Source organism: Lepus europaeus, chromosome 12 (assembly GCF_033115175.1).
Source record: "Lepus europaeus isolate LE1 chromosome 12, mLepTim1.pri, whole genome shotgun sequence".
Classification (NCBI taxonomy): Eukaryota; Metazoa; Chordata; class Mammalia; order Lagomorpha; family Leporidae; genus Lepus; species Lepus europaeus.
The window spans coordinates 24,932,181-24,945,682 of NC_084838.1; the positions used below are offsets into that span (position 1 = coordinate 24,932,181).

The window sequence follows — 13,502 nt, forward strand, 5'->3', positions numbered from 1 at the left end:
TGAGAGACAGACAGAGAGACCTTCCATTCACTGTTTCACTCCTCAGATATCCTCAATAGCCAGGGCTGGGCCAGGCAGAAACCAGGAGCCAGAACTCCATCTGAGTTTCCCATGTGGGTGGCAGGGAAGCACGTATTTAAGCCATCATCTGCTGCCTTCCCAGGGTGCACATTAGTAGGAGGCTGGATATCAGGCGGAGCCAAGACAAGCCAGGCACTCTGATAGGGGTGTGGGCATCCCACTCAGTGCTTTACCTGCTGCACCAAATCCTTCTCCCCCTCTTTCCACTTTGATTTTATTTCCTTTTTTTCATGCCCCATGTAGCTTTTACACAGTTCCTTCCACTTTATGCTTTCCTCATTTTGGTTCCTTATTGTCTATAACTAACACTTCTCCTGCATTCTGTTCCATTGCCTCATGGTGCTTTTCCTTTTGTTCTGTTTCTCCAACTCACTTTTTTGGGGCCAGAAGGAAGGCTTTTCCCTTCTTCTAGTCATTTCTCTGGCATTCTTTGTCTTCCATTTCTGCTAAAAGCTTTATTTGCCTGCCTTCTGCTGTTTTTTTTGACAGGCAGAGTGGACAGTGAGAGAGAGAGACAGAGAGAAAGGTCTTCCTTTGCCGTTGGTTCACCCTCCAATGGCCGCCGGGGCTGGCGTGCTGCGGCCGGCGCACCGCACTGATCCCAAGGCAGGAGCCAGGTGCTTCTCCTGGTCTCCCATGCGGGTGCAGGGCCCAAGCACTTGGGCCATCCTCCACTGCCTTCCCGGGCCATAGCAGAGAGCTGGCCTGGAAGAGGGGCAACGGGGACAGAATCCAGTGCCCCGACTGGGACTAGAACCTGGTGTGCCGGTGCCGCAAGGCGGAGGATTAGCCTGTTGAGCCACGGCGCCGGCCGCCTTCTGCTGTTAACACTGGCTCTTCTGAAACAGATCCCTCTGGGTTCTGTTCTATGTGGCCTGGCTTCTGAAGTTGCAGTCCTGAGCCAGATCCAGCTGTGGCTTATAGGAGCTTTACAGTCACACAGTTCAGGAATGTAAACGGCATTGCTGTGAGCTGAGAGCTCACTAACGCCAGAGGTGTTTGGGATTAGGGAGTATTTATAGTGAGCCCTTCTTGAAGAACTGACTTTAGAAACATCTTGAGGGACGGGATCAACCAAGAGGTAGGCATTTGGAGTCATAAGGAACACGTACTTTTCTTGCACATTGAATCATGCTTCCAAAATTTTGGTTATGATCTTATTCTTCCCAATATCTGCCACACCCATGGACTTGAGGTTTCCAAATTAGAAAGATAACACAGATAGCAAAGTCAAACAAAAGCATGCTGTAATAGGCTGGGCTTTAGCCTTAAACCTCAGGGTAGAATGTTAGTCCTAGTGAGGTGAGCTGACTTACCATGGTGCAAGTTATCAGAGTAGTAAAAATTCACTCAACAGCTAACATTTAGTATTAAAATAAACACTTAGGAAGCTTTGATGCTGCTGTCAGTGGGCTGCTATATGGCCACTAAAAAGATAAAAGGGAAAACTGTGTAGGGGGGTTGGTGCAGTAGTTAAATTACCTCTGGGGATGCCCACATCCCTTATCAAGAGTACATGGGTTCAAAACACAACTAATCCACTTCTCATCCAGCTTCTTACTAACATGTACTTGGAGCCAGCACGTGGGTTATGACTCAAGTACTTGAGTCCCTTCCACCCACGAGGGAGACCTGGAATAAGTTCTGGGCTCCTGGTTTCAGACTGTCCCAAACCTGCCATTATGGGCATTTCGGGAATAAACTAGTAGATGGAAGATCTTTCTGTCTTTTTTTTCTTTCGACTAAAAAGGAAAAGTAAATAAAAAGGGAAATAACAGGGAAGTTATTCATTCAATAAATATTTATTGAGCACCTGCTGTGTGACAGGTACTGTTCTGTGTGCTAGGGGTTTAGTGGAAGGAGAACAGGACAGAGTAGGTCTCAGCTCTCTTGAGCTGACATTCAACTGCAGGGAGAAAATGACAAAGGAGAGCTGTGTGGGGCTGTGTAAGAGTCAAATCGGAGGCTGGGACTATGGATATTCATTTCTTTTTACTGACTTTCTTTAGCATGATATACTTTTTTTTTTTTTAAAAGATTTATTTATTTTTATTTATTTGAAAGGCAGAGTTAGAGAGAGGGAGGGAGAGAAGCCTTCCATCTGCTGTTTCAATCCCCAAATGGCTGCAATGGCTGGGGTTGGTCCAGGATGAAGCCAGGAGCTTCTTCCAGGTCTCCCAGAAAGACTTCTTGGGTCTTAGATGTAGGAGCCCAAACACTTGGGCCATCTTCTGCTGCTTTCCCAGGTGCATTAGCAGAGAGCTGGATTGGAAGTAGAGCAGCCAGGAATCAAACCGGTGCCCACATGGGATGCTGGCTTTGCGTGGGGTGGCTTACCCTGCTATGCCACAATGCCGGCCCCTGTGATATACTTTTGTATTTAACTTCTTTTAATAGGTAGAATGCAAGTTTTAGGATCTTAGTTTCTGTCATCATGGTGTATATCAAATAATATTTAAGAGTTACTTGACATCTGATTTATGATAATATCTTGTTAAAACTAAGAAATAGAAATGTAGAACCTAATAGTAAAATGTGACATATAGTTGTATTGCTAGAAATAATCTTGGTAAGGTTTCCTTTATTTGAGAGTTCCTCATCCTAGCAGTCTGTCATTGTTTTACATCTCATTCAAGCAGAAATATATGTTTGAAAGTGTTAGGTTCCTGTAAGAGCAGCTGGTCACTTTTTAGGTGAAATGACACTGAAAAGTTATATTATACTGTGTCAGAAATATGACACATCTAAACGTAATTTAACATTTTATCTAATATATTTTAAAAGGAAGAATTTTTAAATGCAATCATTGTAGTATATGTTAGTATTTGTTGCTTTCTATGGTTTGGATACTTTTTGTGGGGTAATTATAATTCTCAGCTGCTGTGACATGTATTTTCCTTTATTTAAATATGTATATGCTGAATAGTATAAAGTATAAAAAGTAAAATCTGCTTCCTAACTCTATCCCCCAACAAACGTAATTTCCCTAGAGTTAAGCATTGTCAGATTGCACTTCCCCAGGACTTTTCATTGCTTATGCAAACACACCAGGTCCTTGTGTGCCGGACTCAGAGTACAATTTGGAGGCTTAGAACAGGGTGGCCTGTGAACTGCTCTGTGTGCTGTTCCTAAAGTAATTTGGTGTGTGGATTTTTTTCTTTCTCACCATAGAAACCATGGACAGTGGAGAGCCTCCTCCAACGTTGTCCTCCGCTTCCTCCCCTTCCCCAACCCTGGGCAGACCGAGGCCTGAAATGGGAACGTTCCTTAGAAAGAAGAAAACAAGTGACATCTACTTTGTGTGTCTCGTGTGGGCCATCATTGTTGTCCAGATCTGGCTGAACCTGTGGATTGTGCAGTTGCTACCAGTGCCTGTTGCAGGTCATTATCTGCTTAATTATGATCTCATCTTGTCTTTGAAGTCTTTTAGTTTTGCATTTTAATATTTCAGATAATTTTACTGTCTTTTAAAATAAAACAATCTTATGTTTGCCTTTAAATAATGAACTAACATTATTTGGGAGGATTATTCCTTTGATAACATCTTTTTTTTTTTTTTTTAAGATTTTATTTATTTATTCGAGAGGTAGAGTTACAGAGAGAGGCAGAGAAAGAGAACGGTCTTCCTTCTACTAGTTCACTTCCCAAATGGCTGCAATGGCTGGAGCTAGGCCAATCTGAAGCCAGAAGCCAGAAGCCAGGAGCTTCTTCTAAGTTTCCCAAGCAGGTGCAGGGGCCCAAGCAGGTGCAGGGGCCCAAGCAGCACTTGGGCCATCTCCTACTGCTTTCCCAGTCATAGCAGAGAGCTGGATTAGAAAAGCAGCAGCCAGTGCTAGAACCAACACCCATATGGGATGCTGGTGCCTCAGGCGTAGGAATATCCTACTGAGCCACAGCGCCAGCTCCTTGAAACATCTTTTTTTTTTTTTTTAATTTTTTTTTTTTATTTGACAGAGTTACAGACAGTGAGAGAGAGAGAAAGGTCTTCCTTCCGTTGGTTCACCCCCCAAGTGGCTGCCATGACTGGAACTACGCTGATCTGAAACTTCTTCCTGGTCTTCTACGGGGGTGCAGGCGTCCAAGCACTTGGGCCATCCTCCACTGCCTTCCTGGGCCACAGCAGAGAGCTGGACTGGGAAGAGGAGCAGCCAGGACTAGAACCCGGTGCCCATATGGGATGCTGGCGCCTCAGGTGGAGGATTAGCCAAGCCACGGTGCCGGCCCCCTCTTGATACATCTTTAATATTTTACTTTCAAGTTTTGTTGGGGCTGGTGCTGTGGTGTAGCAGGTAAAGCTGCCGCCTGCAGTGCTGGCATCCCATATGGGTGCTGGTTCAAGTCCCGACTGCTCCACTTCTGATCTAGCTCTCTGCTATAGCTTGGGACAGCAGTAGAAGATGGCCCAAGTCCTTGGGCCCTGCACCCAGAGGAGGCTCCTGGCTTCGAATCAGTGCAGCTCCAGCTGTTGCAGCCAACTGGGGAGTGAACCAGCGGATGGAAGACCTCTCTCTCTCTCTGCCTCTCCTTCTCTCTCTCTGTAACTCTAACTTTCAAATAAATAAATCTTAAAAAAAAGAGAAAAGAAAATGTATTTGTTTAGCCTAAAAGAAGATAGTTTTTGTGTGGTATTTGGGATTAGTTGAGAGATGACTGTTCAGCCAACTGTGATTGTATGGAGAAGATTCACAACAATCTTGGTCTTGAGGTTTATTAATGAATTTTGAGAGCTGCTCTTAGACAATCATATTTGACTTTGCATTTTTAATTCAAAGGAAATGTACACTTTCAGAAGTACTTGTGTGTATATGTAAAGTTTTGTTTAGTTTGGCAGAAAACTTGAATTACATGTGTATTATATCAAGACACAATTGTATGGTTTTCCATAAGTCACTGAACCAGGTCTCTTTCCCTAATACTGTGGCAATTTAAGGCCTACTTTTCATGTTGATTTTCACAAAGCTGTTTTCTAAGACTGAAAAGGATAAGGAAGAGTTTTCTCTACCTTAGGTTCAATCTAAGAGCATCTTTTATTTGATATTTTCCTGATTATTTATTGTAATCATATTATGCTAAATATTAAGTCCTCAGTGGTTGCCGTGGATTCTGCCACTCAGGTACCCCCCAAATTTTATGAGTCTTTGTTTTCTGTCAAGTTTTTCGATATTGCTTGAAACAGTCTGAATTTTGGATCACCTGTGTAGTCCAGAAGTCACCCAAACTTTATTGTTCCATTTACTTTTTTTTTTAAAGGTTTTAGTTATTTATTTGAGAGATAGAGTTACATACAATGAGAAGGAGAGACAGAGAGAAAGGTCTTCTTTCCATTGGTTCACTCCCCAAATGGCCGCAATGGCCGGAGCTGCGCCGATCCAAAGCCAGGAGCCAGGTGCTTCTTTCCGGTCTCTCACGCGGATGCAGGGGACCAAGGACTTGGGTCATTCTCTACTGCTTTCCCAGGCAGTAGCAGAGAGCTGGATTGGAAGAGGATCAGCCAGGACTAGAACTGGTGCCCATATGGGATGCCAGCACTGCAGGCGGAGGATTAACCTAGTGTGCCACAGCGCCAGCCCTTCCATTTACTTTCTAGATTATTCATTTTATCATGTATTATTCTCATTAAACTGGGTAGTCAGTTAGTTAGCTATTATTTTAAACATTTACCATGACCAGAGACTTGTATAGTGCTTGTCCTCGAAATCTGTACCAGCATCTTTCTCAACAGAACAACTGTCATGCAGCTAGAAGGAGATACTGTTGTAATTAAGTTATAAGGTATCTATTATGACCATGCATTCTGTTATTATAGAAATGCTTATGAAGCATAGTTTAACTTGTTCTTCTAGATTGTTCCATGCTTTTTCAATTTTTCTGGATGATTGCATTATGTTAGCAAATCACATGTGAAGTGCTGTTGGGATCCCCTTTTCCTAAAATTGTGTTACATTTCTCATAGTCATATGTTAGCCCTCTGGTCATCATAGGAATCAGACATGGCCTTGGGAGAGCTGGTTGTGAACAGGGTTTCCTACAGCCTGTATTTGTCCAGGGCTTAGTCTAGAAACCGCTGGAGCCTTTCCTAGGAATTTAAAAACACTAACGTCAGAATTGCAGAACTGATGTATAACGCTGAACTCTTGGTTCAGAATAGTGAATTGTGAACCTTGGATTATAAGGCCAAGGCTAAGGACACCTTCCTTGGGGTTAGAGAAATTATAGTAGTTGGGTGAATTTTCCACTGTCCAGACTTAAAGCCTCACGGATCAGTAATGCTTCATTTTGCCCCCACCACCTTCTCAATTGGCTTTGAACAGGAAGTTGCGGACCCGCTTGGAGTGCTGCTGACTGCCCAGCTCTGGGGAGAGACATGCCTGTTGTGGTCCTGAGTGGCCCTCACTAGACTTGCACAGTGCACAGCCGCAGAGCCCACTTCCGGTAGCTCTGCTTATACTCAGCAGGCTTCTCTACCAACTCCTGGCATCTCTCACAAATACAGACAGCATCAAGTGGGGAAACAGGAACAGTGAAATTACCCTGCAGTGGTATAAAATCTTGATGCGTATGGAATGCCCTATACTAAATCTAAGGAAAAGAACAAAATTTGGCAAGAGTAGCTGCAATAGCCAGTGAGATAAGAAATGTCAGAGCTTGGTGCTTTTTTCCCAGGAAGGGGGAAGATGTGAAGGTCCAAGACTGTAGTCACTGAAAACTTCATGATAAGAGTGTCTTATGTTTCTGTGGACTGTAAAATAATCCATGCACCCTCCGGGATTCAGAATTCACAATGAAGATAATACGTGAGCAGGTGGGGACTGAGGGAAGAGTTATTTGGCCCAGTTCCATCTGTTTGGAATCCCTTGGCCAGTGCTGCAGCTCACTTGGCTAATCCTCCGCCTGCAGCACCTGCACCCTGGGTTCTAGTCCTGGTTGGGGCGCTGGATTCTGTCCCGGTTTCTCCTCTTCTAGTCCAGCTCTCTGCTGTGGCCCAGGAAGGCAGTGGAGGATGGCCCAAGTGCTTGGGCCCTGCACCTGCATGGGAGGCCAGGAGGAAGCTCCTGGCTTTGGATCCAGCGCGCTGGACGTAGTGGCCATTTGGGGGGTGAACCAACAGAAGGAAGACCTTTCTCTCTGTCGCTCTCTCACTGTCTAACACTGCCTGTCAAAAAAAAAAAAAAATCCCTTGGACTCCCCCACTCCCCTTTTTTTATAATATTGATTTAATTTTATTTATTTATTTATTTTTGACAGGCAGAGTGGATAGTGAGAGAGAGAGAGAGAAAGGTCTTCCTTTTTGCCGTTGGTTTACCCTCCAATGGCCGCTGCGGCCAGCGCATCTCGCTGATCCGAAGCCAGGAGCCAGGTGCTTCTCCTGGTCTCCCATGTGGGTGCAGGGCCCAAGCACTTGGGCCATCCTCCACTGCCTTCCCGGGCCATAGCAGAGAGCTGGCCTGGAAGAGGGGCAACCGGGATAGAATCCAGCACCCCAACTGGGACTAGAACCCAGTGTGCCGGCGCCGCAAGGCGGAGGATTAGCCTGTTAAGCCGCGGCACCGGCAAATATTGATCTTTATTTTAATACTGGCTTTACTGATTTAGAAAGGCCATGTGCAGTTAAGGAAGCTTCTCATAACTTTATAATCTATATTTTGTTTACATTTGTGTGTTTTTTATCTGTTTTATAGTCTGGGTACTCAAAAAGCTTGTCATTCACTTTGGAGTTGTGGACTTCCTGGAAAAACGCTGCCACGTATGGTGGCGGGTTGTCGAGTGCTTCTTGAAGGAGCGACAGGAAGCCCTAGCACCATGGCCAATTATTGGACTTGGAAAATTCCTGCTAAAAGTTGATAGCAAGGTATTGTATTTTTAAGAGTTTGGGCTATTTGCGGTTTTTGTGTTTCATAGTTGGAAATATTCCATTGCATTCCATTCCAGTGTTTGTATTGTCACTGTTAGTAACACATTCAATTTCTACTTCTATAATTAAAGAATTTGAAAGTTTAGAATTATGATTTATAAAAGTTTAGAATGGCTTTGATTTAAGTAAGTACTGTGTTTTTTTCCTGTTAAAAATGAGAGAAAAGGGGCTTATGGAATATCTAGTTCAACTCTTTCATTTCATTAGGACCAAACTGAAAGCCAGGAAGGGTAAGTGACTTACCTAAAATTGTATAGCCAGGTAAAGGCTCAATTCGGCGAATGTTTTTGGAGTAATCCTCATGTGTCGGTGAAAACTGATGAATGATGAAAAACCAGATCTAGAAGCTCTGTTTGGTGGAAAGAACCAACAATTCTTGAAGGTCCAGAGGCAGTGGTTACACACAGAGGCACAGTAGTTAAAGAGCTTGGGCTCTGAATCCATACTCTGGTTTCCAGCCCCAGTCTTGCTACTTAGGAGCCATGGATCTTGGACAAGTTTAACCTTTTTGTGCTTCGTTTTCCTTATCGATAAGATGCACCTACTTCATAGAATGATTGTGAGGGTTAAATGATTAATGTATGTAACTCCCTAAATGGGTGCCTTGCATACAGTAAGCTCTGTGTAAGTGTTAGCTGTTGATGTAATTTGTGTAGGGAAGGTATGGACAGGACATGGACAAAATGACCCTCTATTAAGGTATGGACAGGACATGGACAAAATGACCCTCTATTAAGGGATGGGGAAGGGTTTGCCGAGGAAGTGATGCCAGCTCCTGTTTTGAAGCACATGTAGGAATTTCCCAGGTGGGCATGGCAAGAAAAACAGGTGGATGGCACAGTGCAAAGGCACAGGGACTGAGCCTTCATGCATTCAGGTTAAATTTCGTATTTTTAATTGTTTGGTTACCAGTAAAGCTTGACTGCCATCCTTTCAGTTGTATCTATCTTAAATACATATTACCTTCTCTTGATTTTAAGACTTTGTTAATGCACTGCTGTTTCTTCCCCTCGTTTTTCCTTTGTCTGGACAATTCCTTCTCATGCTCTCAGTGACTTTCTTCTTTCCATACTGTTATTGCATTCTCTAATGATATTCCACTGTTCTTATCTTCTCTTCCTCGCTTTACCCCCTACCCTCAAGCTCTGGCACTGGCTAAATAAGAAGGTAAATGGACACACAGATGTTGGTTTTTACTGTCTAATTCTGTGACACCTTCACCCTCCTAACCACCCCCTTCCCCTCCACCCAGTCGCCCTTCTCACTCTGTTTCTGTCCATTTGTCAAACTAAAGTTTTGCTTTCAAAGTTCTAATCATAAGCTATGGAAGGTCGTGAAGTATTAATTCTATCAAAGTATAATTTGCTGAAAATTCAACAAAGGCTACTTAAGGATCTGGGTGGTATCCCCTTCTCCAGGTGTTTGTAAGAAGACTGTCTTGTAGTCTTTTTGTCCATTGTAAGTGATTTCCATTCCTTGTTAGCTCTGTAATGTGGTTCAGCTTGTTACTCTGGTCTCCTTTGATGTGTGAAAGTGTTGGGCAATAGTTGCTATACAGGAAAGAGGACTCTTTATTGCTACTTTTTCTATAAATTACACATGAAATTTTTTTTTTTCAAAAAAAAAATTGTGTAATACTTATGGGTTCCATTGTCTGGTAATGTTACATTTTTAAATTCTTATTTTACTTAACTGACATTACAGAATTTTACTTAAAACTTGAAACAGGTTGTGGTCATGGCTGGTTTTGTGTTTTTCTCAATGTATGAGGTTGTGTCTGTGTGCAAATGCTTCGCATGATTGGCATGGAATTGTGATAAATTTTGCATAATTTTAATATAGGCTAGCCCAGATATATTAGGAATATTGTGCCTTTGTCAAAGAGCCCACACACAGTAGTACTTAAATTGATTTCAGTGAATCCATAGGGCAAGTAGCAAGAGGTGGCATCATTTATACACATTGTGTTTAAACGTGACACTCTAAATGTCTTCAGAGGAAATATTAAAGCAGGCCTTAAACAAGATATATTTCTTGAAAAGAAATAAAAATGAGACTTTTGAATCTAGAGAGTAGAAATGTTTTTCTAATGAAATGGTGGGAAGAGGTGATTTTTGGCAATGCCTAAAGTTTTAAACTTGAAAACTTGATGACTGAAAACAAGTGATGTGCAAGCTCTCCCGCCACCCCCACTTCGTGTTTGTCAATACCTCCTTTCCTTGTGAAAATTCTGTGAGGAAATACATTCAATCCATGGCAGATGGTGTGCAAAAACATAAGTCACATTTCACAATTTTAATCAAAGTAGGTGGTTTTGTGTATTTCCATAATTTGTATATAGGCTACTGATGGGAGATTGTCCTCTGGAGATGGGAGAAAAGGAGAGCTATAAAGTGATTAGATTCTGTTTGCTGTCCTTCAGTGCTCTCAGTGACTTAGGTTACCTGATGTACTAGCCTGATTTATAGCTGAGTGGTTGAGTTTGTTTTGAAAGATTCCTAAGAGATAAAGGGAGTTCTTTATTTTCTTTGATCTGCATAGCACAGATAAAGCATTGCTTTGGAGTTGAAGTAACTGCTTGAAATTCTGAGCTTCTGTGTTCTAGGGAAGCACATAAATAAGTTGAGAACTGTTGTATTACCTTACATCAAAGGTCAGAAAATGGCGGTGTTGGGTAAGTTGGGGATGTAAAAAAGTTTTAATGGGATGAATTAGGAAACTGAGAAGAGAGGGTGAGATCACACTTCTTATGGTTAATCAAAATGTAACCTCTGTTTCCTCAGAGCTTAATTGTTTACTTTTTAATATTGATTATCTGCACTAAGACTCAACTAGAATTTGGTTTAAAAAAAAAACCCAATAACCTATGTGCTCAAAATAATGAAATAGGAGATAAACTCGATAGTAGAATGATACTTTCTTAATAGCTTGATAAATAAGTTAAGGTGTAACTATAAAATACTCGACAGCTCTAAATTTAAAAAATGCACTGAGCATGTCATTTAAAAATGATTCCCCTTTCACTTTAAAAAGTAAACTTTAAAAATCCAAATTACTTCTCAATGCATGCAAAGAGTAGCAACATTACTAGGCTCCCCGCATTTGCTGTGAATAAGGAGGTGGTAGCTAGGCAGGTGGTCTGGTTTTCTTTGCACAAAGCTGAGCATCTGACTGGGTCAGCCTCCTGGGATGGCATCTCTGGGGCAGGAAATCTCTCTTTTCCCTTTCACCATTGTCTCCTCTGCCCATGTATCTTTTTCTCTCCCGCAAGCTCTCTGAGTTTCTGTTTCTGTTTCTCTGTGAGGTGTTTTATTTACTCTTTCAGGGGTTGTTCTTCTATTCCTCCATCTAAGTTTTCTAGGCTTTGTCTTTTCATCTCTATTGGTGCTTTTTTTTTTTTTTTTAAAGATTTATTTGTTTGAAAGGCAAGAGTTACAGAGAGGCAGAGGCAGAGACACACAGAGAGGTCTTCTATCTGCTGGTTCACTCCCCAGATGGCCACAGCAGCTGGAGCTGCACTGATCCGTAGCCAGGAACCAGAAGCTTCTTCCAGGTCTCCCACACAAGTGCAGGGGCCCAAAGACTTGGGCCATCCTCTACTGCTTTCCCAGGCCATAGCAGAGAGCTGGATCAGAAGTGGGGCTGCTGGGACTCGAACTGGCACCCACATGAGATGCCAGCACTGCAGACGGCGGCTTTACCCACTACGCCACAGCGCCAGCCCCATCTATTGGTCCTTGATTTATGCACCAACTCCCTTCTACCAGCAGTGATTTTTCTTTTGACTTTTTTTATCCCCCTTTTATTCTTTAACACGTCTGTCTCTGATTTTTTCACTCTTTTTCTGTCTCTTTTACTATTCCCCTGCTTACTTTCTTTGTAGCTTATTTTACCTGCCCACAGTGTGAATGAAAAAAATCTTTTAGCTTATTATTGAGCATCTTAAATGATTTTATTTGAAAAATCTGTTAGATGGATATCCCTTTGATGTAAATTTTTAAAAAGATTTATTTATTTGAGAAGCACAGTTAGAGACAGAGACGTCTTCCATCCACTGTTCACTCCCCAAATGGCTGCAACAGCTGGAACTGGACCAGTCTGAAGCTAGAAGCCAGGAGCTTCTTCCAGGTCTCCCATGTGGATACAGGACACTAAGCACTTGGGCCATCTTCCACTGCTTTCCCAGGCCATTAGCAGGGACCTTGATTGGAAGTGGAGCAGCTGGGATTCGAATCTGTATCCATATGGGATGCTGGTGCCGCAAGTGTAGGCTTAACCTATTATGCCACAGCGTTGGCCCTGGATATAAACTTTTATTTAGATGACTGTTAGTGTGACTTTTTCCCAACCCTTATGTAAATGCCTTGTAATAGGAATATTCCACCATAGCTTAAAATAAAATAAAGTTAAAATCAATTGTAATGCTATGACAGAATATGTGAATAGTTTATACTTTTTATGTTAAAAATACTCAGACATAAAGTTAAATAGCCATTCTTCCTAAGTAGAACATCATTTGCATTTTAAAAGGTTTCAGTCTATGACTTTTTATTTTTGAAAGATTTATTTTATTTATTTGAAAGTCAGAGTTACAGAGAGAGAGAGGGAGGAAGGGATGGAGGGAGAGCGAGCAAGAGATTTTCCATCTGCTGTCTCAACTCCCCCAGACAACTGCAATGGCCAGGGCTGGGCAAGGTGGAAGCCAGGAGCTTCATCTAAGTCACCCACATGAATGCAGGGGCCCAAGGACTTGGGCCATCTTCCTCTGCTTTGCCGGCTGCACCAGCAGGGAGCTGGATCAGAAGTGGAGCAGCCAGGAACCAATGTTTGTATGGGATGGCCAACCCACTGCACCACAGCCCTGGCCCCCAGGCTATGACTCCTCTGCAGAAATAGCTGGGCTCCTGTTATTTTTGTATATTGTAAATTGGGGATACAAATCTGGTCTTAATTCTGAAATTCTTTATGCTTTGTTATTGAGACACACATTAACTGAGTGCTTACTGCAGCGTGCTGTTTGTCAGGTTTTGAAGATGCAGAGTGACACAGCACACTACTTCTTTCCTTAGGAAGCACTCTTAAGTTGGCTTCTGATTGTGAAACTTTAGTTTTGTTGATTTGAGAACTTACCTTCAAAATACAGCATCTGACCTTCCATATCTTAGAAAGCTGTTCTTCTTTTTTTTTTTAATCTCTGCCATTGTCTTTAATGCTTTGGTAGCATGCCCTGAAAATTAACTCTTGTTTGAAGCTGTAATTGTCAAGATTAAAGTTTAACTTTTTATCTTTGTATTCTCTATAGCATTGATCTCTTAGTGACTGTGTCTTTCATGAAAAAAAGATAAGGGGGTCACAAGCTTATAAGCACTGAGTGGAAAAGAAATGTTTTAGAAGTGAATTTTTCCCCCTACAAAACAGATTTATTTATCTGAAAGTCAGAGAGGCAGAGAGGAACACAGAGAGAGATCTTAAATCTGCTTGTTCATTCTCCATATGTTCGCAACAGCCA

General features: G+C 42.3%; 1 protein-coding gene across 2 annotated transcripts in view; it reads left to right on the forward strand.

Moving 5' to 3' along the window:
* TMEM245 (transmembrane protein 245) overlaps positions 1-13,502 on the forward strand; it is a 101,026-nt gene that overhangs the window by 29,950 nt on the left and 57,574 nt on the right. For both annotated transcript variants that reach the window (XM_062207792.1, XM_062207793.1), the window contains exons 5-6: positions 3,253-3,462; positions 7,761-7,930. In XM_062207792.1, coding sequence (XP_062063776.1) covers positions 3,253-3,462; positions 7,761-7,930 — 380 coding nt within the window. The remainder of the gene's footprint in view (positions 1-3,252; positions 3,463-7,760; positions 7,931-13,502) is intronic.